The following is a 10,826-nucleotide window of genomic DNA, read 5'->3' as shown; positions in this document are numbered from 1 at the left end:
ATACTCTCTCTATATATATATATATATATATATATATATATATATATATATAATGTGTATATATATATATATATATAATGTGTATATATATATATATATATGTATGTATGTATGTATGTATGCACAGACTTAGTGATAAAATAAGATGCCTGCAGCTAAAGATATGGTTGGTTGTGTATATATTCTTATGACCTCAGCAATGGGGGTCGAATTGCTCCATTCATTGAATATCTATACCATAACATAATGGACATGTGCATTCAGGCAGGGTTTTGTGCTCAGTGGGTGTGCTGGAGGCGCTGGCCATTCAAATCAATCAATCATTCGAATCAATCAGCAGGTTGGACAGAGCAGAGACAGACTGTTGTATTGTTAACAACAAAACTGGTAATTTAATGCTTCTCCACTACATTACCTCATGGGCTTCACCGCATGCCTTCAGCACGAGCTTTAGCCATCCGTCAACACCCTCACACACACATGCATTCATTAGCAAAACAAATCACAAGGCTTCATTTACACATGTAAACGTGAGAAATATTTATTGGCTTTAATCTAACGTACTCCACTCTGATTGGATAGTGACTTTGTAAAAACATCTCAGGTTTGTATGAACACGAGTCGGATCAAAGATGGTTGAAACAGCTGTTCTTCAGAGGGGCACTTCACAGGATCTCACAGTGATAACAAAGATTTTTCCGGGTCCTTTGAAATTCCCAGAAGTTCTGCCGAGTTTTGCTGTTTGTGGAGTTAATGTTGAAATGGATGTGCATGCTTCCATGACTCTAGATCTACTTTGTAGATCTATGTGTCTGTTTTTGTGCATATGTCTGTGTTTAGAGTTGTCATTGTGTTTGTATGTGTGTAGTATAAGGCTTGGTGGGTAACTAGAGCTGTAAGAATGGGAGAAATCCTTGGATTAGCTGGCCTTGCATCAGGTATGCGGCAACTGCAAGCCCTGGGGCATCCGAAGTATACAGAGCATAGAGACTAAGATATGTGTGTGTGAGTGTAAAAAAAGTACAGAAATGTGTGTGAGAGAGGTGTTGGTTTGTGTTTAAATACAGTGAGAAGTTGAAGCAGAACTCAAAAGAGCAGTATCATAAATGTACATTAAAGGAGTAGTTCACCCTAAAATGAACTTTGCTGAAAATTTACTCACCCTCAGGCTTGGACTGGGGGATATGACCTAAAATCAAAACCTCAATTAATTGAACACTTACCTCGATTACAATTATTTAACGATTATTTTATTTATTATTTATTTTTTGCCCTCATAGTTCATTAAAGGTTTGTACCGTAAATATACTGAACTATTTAAGGTGGAATATTTTTTTTTCAAGTGCATTTCTTATATTTGTGATTTTAAAATAATTGAAGGAAATTAATTATTTATGGTTATTTGTTTCAATATTTCGAACAATAAAATCATAGCTTGCTTGAAATTAAGACGTCTTAAGAAAAATGAAATTCACATTTCATTTTTATTGTAAAAAAAAGTAGAAAATAACTTTCATTTTTTGCAAACAAAATAAAAAATATTGCAATGTCAGAAGTAGAAAATAACCAACATCCCTTGCAAGCAAAATAAATTTTAAATATTGGCATGTGAAAAGTAGAAAATAACTTGTATCTCTTGTAAATGAAATAATGCAATGTGAAAAGTAGAAAATAATAACTTAGTAATTTTTTTCGATGAATCGTCCAGCCCTACCTCAGGCCATCCAAGATGTAGATTAGTTTGCGTCTTCATCAGAACAGATTTGGAGAAAGTAACGTTTATAAGAGAAAACAGTCCACAACTGTTCAAAACAAATATGTTGGTGGATGTTGTTGTGAGAGGACAACAGGGGATGGACTTCTAAAACTCCTTAATGATGGATTTGTTTTTTTTTAAACATAGAGATTTTTCGCTTTCCAAGATGTTAATTGATGGACTGGAGTGGTGTGGATTACTTGTGTATTATTGTGGTGTTTTTATCAGCTGGACTCTCATTCTGACGGCACCCATTCACTGCAGAATATCTGTTGATGAGCAAGTGATGTAATGTTAAAATTCCCCAAATCTGTTCAATGAAGAAACAAACTAAATTTGGTAGGCTTGAGGGTGGTGATAATTTGGTGTGGATTACTTGTGTATTATTGTGGTGTTTTTATCAGCTGGACTCTCATTCTGACGGCACCCATTCACTGCAGAAGATCTGTTGATGAGCAAGTGATGTAATGTTAAAATTCCCCAAATCTGTTCAATGAAGAAACAAACTAAATTTGGTAGGCTTGAGGGTGGTGATAATCTTTTAGCAAGTTTTTATTTTTAGGTGAACTTTTCTTTTACAACTCAAATCCCATTCAGATAGTAAATGTATTTTGACATTTGTTGAATAAAATGTGTCGTGCCCTTGCCTGGTGCACCTATATGAAAGACTTTCTAGATAAATCAACAGTACTTCAGGCATCCTGTCTGATTTAAAAACAGAACGAAATCTACAGAGATCCCAATCCTGTTCAGGTTTGGTATATGAAATGACATTATTTACACAACTAAACCCATCCAAATAGTTATTTTGTATGGTACGATTGAGTGCAGAAGTATTACAGCAACCCATCCTGGAGTTTTCTAAGAAAATATCAAGTTCCTCTTCTTGAGTCATGACTTTTCATGAGTGATTTAGGGATGCTTGAATTGGCCTGACAGGATGTTGACTTTGAATTGGAATGACAGGAAGAGGAAATTACTCAACTGCAATTCAAAGAAATTCAACACTGTCATTCGAATGTTTTACGACAAATCACAAATCATTAGATCATTAAGTTGGTCTAATCAGGTTTATATTTTTCTTTAATATTTATAATAGATTTTTCCTCCGCAGATTAGACATATTTCTCTAAGTTAAGATATTAAGTTAAGATTTCTCTGAGCAACAAATGTCCATCATGTTGTTTTCAAACTTTATTAAAACCATTATTGACATAGAAATTTTAGGTAAATTATCATCATTCTGGGAAATTTTAATTTTAATGTGTGCGTGGGTTAGGGTTAGTACTGGAATATGAAATACTGTATATTAAGCATGATATACACTACCATCCAAAAGTATTTTCTATTTGATCAATTTATTGCATACTTGCTGAATAAAAGTATTTCTTCAAAAAATTCTTACTGACCCCAAACCTTTGAACTGTAGTGCATGTATCAAAAAATATTTCCGTAACGTTCTTTGAAACATTCAAAACAATATGATGCACCCCTATGGAAAATCATTTCAGAAGATTCAGACAGGAGAGGTGGATGGAAAATAGAGAACCAAAAAGTGACCGATGAATGACAACAACTTGTTCAGTTGCACCTGTGCAGAATGATGAATTATTAGACCCCTGTGCTGAAAGCTCACATGGGAGGACAGGAAAGTGTGCAATGAGCGAAGTGTGAAGAGTTCAGTAATGCCTGTAGTGAAAGGTCAGAGGAAGGGGGAAGATAATGAACAATATGTTTGTGTTGTGTCCTTTAATAATAATAATAATGATTATCAACCTTCCGGTCTCTCTCGTGAAACCAACACGGAAGTGACTAAAACTGCAATTCATCGACTGGCCGCTAGAGGCTGGCTCCAAAAGGGAGTCAGTCCCACAGAGTCCCCATGTTAAAATGCCCAACTTTATAGCAGAAATTTTTTTTACAGCCTGGTACAAAAAGTGGTTTTGGTCTATATAGCTAATTTTGCCCTTCATGACAACTGTGAGGGGGGTGAATTTTTTTATAACTCATCCGTTTAAATTATATTAAGCCTTAAAAAAGTTCTGCATAATTAAGGGCGTGGTAACTTGAGTGACAGGTGGATTGCCGCTGCTGTCACCACCGTCGAGCTAGGTGGGCGTGGTTTCAGCAACCAGCTCCCACCTCTTTGCCCATTTTCGATTATCCAGGAGTGACGCGCTGCCAAGATGACGACGGCCGGCTCCGCCTACTTTAGGCTTCAAAAACGCTCTTCGGAAACCTACGGGTGACGTCACGTCCATGTTTTTACAGTCTATGGTCGAAACACGATGATCTTTATGGGTGCAACGGATCGTAGATGATCCGTGATCCGTACGGATCAGGCTGCACGGTTCGGCATGCATGTGATTCGCGGATTAACTGTTAAGTTTAACCATCATAAAGTTAAAGTTTATTATTTGCACATGTTTTGTCTTGCCAGTTGACACATTCAAGCTATTTTAACTCGGGTGCTGTTTTCTGTGCGCTCAGCCGCTGTCGCACACACGCAGAGAGAGACACTGCGTGAACAGCGAATTGATCCCTCTTTCACATACACACAAAGTTATAATGATCAATGATCAGATCCATGACTCAAAATCCTTAATATGATCCGAACCGTGAGTTTTGTGATCCGTTGCACCACTAATGATCTTGTATTGACGATAGCCAGAGATATTGTCAAAAACATAAATTGTTGGCAATATTAAGATATTTGGCATTTCCAATTAATGTAGGCCTGTTACATTCTTATTTTTATTAGGCCTATTATTATTATGAAGTTACTTTTATTATTAAATTAAAATTACAATTAATTTGCCCAGCAATAATTACCAAATAACTGACGTGCTGCGAGGATAACAAAACATTAGGCTATATATTTCCTCCTCAGTTAAAATGTTTTTAAAAAAAGGTATTTTAAAACAGGTCTATACAATGAATTATAGGCCTATGATTAAAATATTAACACTTCAGACATCAATAAAAATCAATGAAATAAAAAGCTTTTATTTCAAGCACCGACCTTCAAAAACAACCTGTTTTACACGAAATATGTTTCTTCTCTTTTTTTTTTCACGATGTAATATTAGAAATATTAAGGGAATGAATAAAAACAGTTAGCTATATATATACCGTTATCAGCATATGTTGAAGTAGATTCGTCTCTGAGAGATTAGAGATCATTACTCCGTCACTCTGTTTTTACTTTCACTTTCTGCATAGTGAATTGACTGAGATTAAGATGTTTACAGGCGTAACGCTTGCGTAAAGTTTGCATGTTGTTTGTGTGTGATATCCATTGGCTCGCCTTCATGGTTTAAAACAGAAATATTTCCAACATTGCGACGTAACCAATTACCCCCGTATCGAACCGAACCGTGATGCCACTGCGTCGTATCGAACTGAACCGTGAATTTTGTGAACCGTTACACCCTGTAATGGGGCTGACAAGATGTGAGACGTGCGGATCCATATGCAAGCTCTTTATTAGGAGAAGACAGAGACGTGGTCATAAAACAGGCATGGGTCAGATAATGGAAGACAGGTATATGGCGGGCAAAACACAAGAATAGTCCTAGGGCTAGCGTAGGTCGACGATCGGCAGACAGAATGACTAGACTCATGACTATCAGCTGTGACTTGACCAGACTCATGATGATCAACCGTGACTTGACTAGATGCTGTTGTGGCCGCCATCTTGCGATCAGGCTCCGCTGCCGCCGCGATCTTGTGAGCGTGCTCTGGCGAGGGATAAATCCAGGGAGACAGGCAAAGATCAGAACCAAGAAAACTGACAAGGCAAGGCAAAACAAGGAAACACGGGAAGGATAACAGGAACTAGGAAAACTAACAGGCGAAGTAATACTAGGCAGTGAATGGTAGTTTGAGTGAGTGATATATAGTGAGTGAGTGATGTGAAACAGCTGTGTGCAATCAGTGAAAACAGCTGTGTGCAATCCGTGCTGAGTGCAATCAGTGCAATGAATGATGGGATATGTAGTCCAGGGTGCTATGCAACAGTTTGTGTTGTGCGAGAGTCAATGTAATTGAAAGGGTGACCTCTGGTGGTGAATAAACGGAAGTCCATGGACCGAATTCGTGACACACCCCTAGTATTTTTATAATAGTTATACAAGCGATAATAATTCTAGATTAATCATTAACTATTTTTATTATTATTATTGCTATATAAAAACATCTTTATATATGTGTTATTAATAAGAATAATGTCTTTAAAAATAAAATAAAATATAACAATAATGCAACGTGTTAAAACAGGATTTTCATGTGTTGAGTCATGTGGGCTCTTTGTGTTTCATGAATTACGGATTTTTTTTTATTCTGCTTTGTTACAACAACAGTTTAAAAATGCATAGCCTAAAGCAGAACTGATGTGGCTAAACATTTTAGAGCAATGAAAAATAAGCAAATGCTCTAAAATAAAATTCCTAGATACAAACGCATCACAGAAAGCATCACTATTTCTATTATAAGAAGATAATAGATTATATGCAATCTTAAATAGAAACATCTCATAAATATCTGAATATTACAGATCTGAGTTGTAACATCAGACAGGGAAAGTTTTAGTGACATATTGCAGATGAGCAAATGCTCTTTAAATGATTTTTTGTTTCAGATGAAAGATACTTTGCATCTCATCCCGTTTGTCTTTGTCTGTCTGCACTGTGACTGTCAACTCAAACCACTTCACAAATCTCTTCCTCCTCTGGCAGTGACCTCTCTCTGGGTTTGTGGTTGACTTTCACTCTGTGGCGCACACACACACACATATAAAAACACACAGTGTAATGAGGGGTTTGGCGGGTGGTTTGGGAGGAGCAGGCAGGCATCTCTCTTTGCTGAAGGGAAAGGCCTCCTCCTCTCTAGAACATTCCAGATGAGCTCACACTTGCCTGCTGGAGATGAAGAAAGAGATGAGACTGTCAAAGAGTGTGCACCGTTAAAAAAGAAAACATGAAAATTCTGCGATCATTTATTAACCTTCAAGTCACTCCTAAACTGTATGACTTACTATTTTTTCTAGACCATTTTTTGGTGTTAGTAGTTGCTTGATCTTAGCATCTGTTTTTTTTTTTTTTAAATGGCTGGAATATTTATGTCAATGAATGAAAGAATTGGAGGCGATCTATTGCTCTTACATCTTTTGCTGCATTGAACTCAACAGAATTCCATTCAGCCTTCTCTCTTTCTCCACACACACTACAGGAAGTGCTGACTCTGCAGGGTATATTTAACATGCTCGCCCATGTTTACGCTGAGCAGACTCCGGATGCGTTCCTGCTCACTCGTGTGTGTGTGTGTGTGTGTGTGTGCGTGTGTGTGCAAATGAACACACTTCAGCTGGACACTTGAGGCACACTTATATGAAAGTCACATACACTACTGTTCAAAAGTTTGGGGTTGGTAAGATTAAACTTTTTTTTTTTTTTTTTAAAGAAGTCTCTTATGCTCACCAAGGCAACTTTTCATTGATTTAAAAATACAGTAAAAAACGGAAATATTCTGAAAAATGATTAAATGATATACAATTTAAAAGAACTGTTTCCTATTTAAATATGTTTTGAGATGTCATGTATTCCTGTGATGCAAAGCTGAATTTTCAGCAGCCATTACTCTTCAGTCTTCAGTGTCACATGATCCTTCAGAAATCATTCTCATGCTCATTTGGAACTCAAGAAACATTATTTTTTTTAATTGTCAATGTTAAAAACAATTGTGCTGCAGTGAAACAGTGATACATTTTTCCAGGTTACTTTGATGATTAGAAAGTTCAAAAGAACAGTTTTTAAAAAAAAATATTTTGTAAGACTACAAATGTTTTTATTGTCACTTTCGATCAATTTAATGCTGAATAAAAGTATTAATTTCTTTAAAGAGATCTTACTGACCCCAAACTTTTGAACAGAAATATATAACAAAAAGAAAAAATGTAAAATTAAAAAGTTATAACACAGTACATATATTGTCTTCTGTTCCTCCTTATTTTCACTTTTTTCACTTTAGAACTTCATCTTAAAGCAGTTAAGACGCTGGTTTGCCATCAAAATGTGTTGTGAAATGAACTGCCTGGAGGCTCAAATTCTCGCCTCTCAGGTTTTTCCTTTTTAGCTAAATATGCTCAAATGAGTTCTAACCTGCCAGAAAGTGCCTGAGAGGTTATTAAGTTCTGGAGGATTTTCTCACATACTCCTCTCCTCTAATAGAAACCAAACAGTCTGTGATAATACTACCATAATACAATTTGGAGAGTATGTGTCTAATTCTTATTCAAGACTTGGGGAGTGAACGTAACTCATTCAGTTATTTGGGGTAAATGCAACTATGGTCGATGCAAGTTTTGTTGTGTGCAATGCAAAAGTGAAACAATCCAATAATTTAGAGGACATCTTGTGTATATGATTTCATAAGAAATAAACTTTCTGCTTACAGAGTACTTTCAGAGTATTTCAGGTCCAGTTTCAGAGAGGTTGATACTCAGTATTAAACATTGTTGTGTTGATTTTGCACTCAAGAAATATTTCTTAATATTATCAATGTTGAAAACAGTTGTGCTGATTAATACGTTTGTGGAAACCGTGGTACGGTTTTTCAGGATTCTTTGATAAATAGTAAGTAAAATTCGAACAGATGTGAATCTTTATACTCATGGTGTTTTTTGCTTGTCTTTTTGAAGTGTACATTGAAAGAATTGAACTAAGGGGAGTTACACCCAAATCAGATAAACCAACAGAATACGTCTTGGAGGTGAGTTTCGAGACTGTTTCCAGTACAGTCTTACGAAAATTTGAACAAAATCTCCTGCATATTGTATCTCTAGGTGCTGCTCTATATTATATCTTCATGAAAAGCAGGTATTTTCTGTAGTTGTCATATTTTTACAGAACAATTGTAGCCAAAATGTGTAATGTATTTGGCATGTTATATGTTTGTCATACTTTTCTCTTGGTCGAAGGCCTTGTGGTCTGACTCCACTTTGTCGACTGTCAGCAAAACCCCTCATGAAGTGGTGGAGTTTATCTCCCAGGTGAGTGACAGTCATTTGTGTTGTGTTTCATGAATGTGAGAAATGTTGAGCTAGTGTGTAAAGATGAAAAGTCTTAAAAGTAATCTACTGAAGTGGTCTGTAATAAATGTTAAAGGGATAGTTCACCCAAAAATTTTAATTCTGTAATTTTTTACTCCCCTTCATGTCGATTTTGTTCATCATCGGAACACACATTGAGATATTTTTGATGAAATCCGAGAGCTTTCTGACCCTCCATAGACAGCAACACAACTGACACATTCAAGGCCCAGAAAGGTAGTAAGGACATCGTTAAAATAGTCCATGTGACATCAGTGGTTCGACCTTAGTGTTATGAAGCTACTAGAATACTGTTTGTGCACAAAGAAAACAAAAATAATGATGTCTTGACATTAACGAAGTCTTTACTACCTTTCTGTGCCTTGAACATATCAGTTGTGTTGCTGTCTATGCAGGGTCAGAAAGCGCTCCGATTTAATCAAAAATATCTTGTGAGTAATTAATAACAGAATTTTCATTTTTGGGTGAACTATCCCTTTAACATTTCCATTCATCTCAATTTCTCACCCACAACTGGACTGGAAGGTTGTGTAGTCAAAATGGCTTTAATTGTGTTGAATAATCAGTGCTGTGAAGTTGAAAACCAGTGAATGTGTTCACTGATGAGTGCTGACAAGTTGTAACGTCATGAAACCGTGTCTCTGTTGTCTCTCTCTTCAGCTATCTCAGCTTTTTTCCGATGAATGTCTAGAGAAACTTCTGCCCCAAATGCCTGGACTTGATTCCACTCATGAACTAGATCCTCGGTACTTATGAATCCTAACGTGAAATGCACAAACAGAGAACAAATTCTCAATTATATCACGTTTTAACTAGGGCTGGGTTATAAACTGAACATTTACAATTTACATTTAAAATTCAGTTGCAAAAATGCAGAGTGGCATTTTTAATGCATACTGAGAAAAAAAATTAATAAAATTATATATATATTATTGGTGCATGGAAATGGAGGGAAAAAATACATTTAAAAATGTGTGAATTTTTACTCTTCTCCACAGATGCTTGACCTCTCTTCCGCCTCAAGTTCTTAAACATGACAAAGTCAGTTTCTTCTTCAGCACTTCGCCTGCACCTCAGCTCCCTACTAGCACAAGTAAGCCCCTTATTCCTGCCTCGCAATGGTTCTTCCCTCACGCGTCACCATACAGGTTTGTTTCTTGACCACACCACCTCTTGGGGAAATGGGGAGATTGTTTCAGCACAGTGGGGATTTGATTTGACCTGCTTGTGCTGGGAGGCTTCAGAAGTGACCTCATCTTGGGAAACTATTAATAGGACGAAAGGCCACTAGAACCTAGATGTGTGTCTGTGATATTATTTTTAGTGGTGGGGGAAGGGACGGAAACCCCCTAGGATAGAAAGAAGTGCAAAATTCTTATTGCTTGATCATTTGTGTTTGTAGATAAGTTATTGCAGCTGTATTTTTCAGTCAAGATGTAATTTTTCGCTATCAAGTACAATAAGAGAGGGCTCTGCAATAAACAAACTAATTCTTCTGGACACTATTATTATTAATATTACAGTTGTTAACAACTCAATTGACTGTAGTTGGAATAACATCAGTGCAAGTGGTTCGTCTGGAGCAGAGCTGGAACTGAACCTGCTTTTATAGCTTCGAAAAGTCTGTTTTATAGCCTTGCTTTTGAATTGGGCTCATGGGGGAAAAAAACTGTAAGTGTAAGTGAGGATGAGATAAGTCATGGTAAAAGGAGTCTGGTCTTTTGATTTGAAAATATCAGACCAAGATTTATTTGAAGTTCACGAAATCTGTCAAAAACATGCCCAGCTTCATACTCCACTTCAAAATCAAAGGGAGAAATAAGAAATAATATTTTGCCTAAATAAAATAAAGCCTATGACTTCTTTTGCTGTGAAACAATGCAAAAACATCTGAATGCATTATGGTATATGGTAATAATAATAATATCCAAAATAGTAATTGTTTTGTTATACAGTATATAT

At 36.3% G+C, this 10,826-nt stretch overlaps 1 protein-coding gene across 3 annotated transcripts in view; it reads left to right on the top strand.

Annotated features, from left to right (window-relative positions):
* zcchc14 (zinc finger, CCHC domain containing 14) overlaps positions 1-10,826 on the top strand; it is a 29,385-nt gene that overhangs the window by 12,493 nt on the left and 6,066 nt on the right. For all 3 annotated transcript variants that reach the window (XM_016267492.1, XM_016267493.1, XM_016267491.1), the window contains exons 3-6: positions 8,454-8,524; positions 8,733-8,804; positions 9,525-9,610; positions 9,863-9,957. In XM_016267492.1, the coding sequence (XP_016122978.1) occupies positions 8,454-8,524; positions 8,733-8,804; positions 9,525-9,610; positions 9,863-9,957 (324 nt within the window). The remainder of the gene's footprint in view (positions 1-8,453; positions 8,525-8,732; positions 8,805-9,524; positions 9,611-9,862; positions 9,958-10,826) is intronic.

Source organism: Sinocyclocheilus grahami, unplaced genomic scaffold (assembly GCF_001515645.1).
Source record: "Sinocyclocheilus grahami isolate Dianchi unplaced genomic scaffold, SAMN03320097.WGS_v1.1 scaffold38.1, whole genome shotgun sequence".
NCBI lineage: Eukaryota > Metazoa > Chordata > Actinopteri > Cypriniformes > Cyprinidae > Sinocyclocheilus > Sinocyclocheilus grahami.
This window is presented reverse-complemented; position numbering and strand designations above follow the sequence as displayed.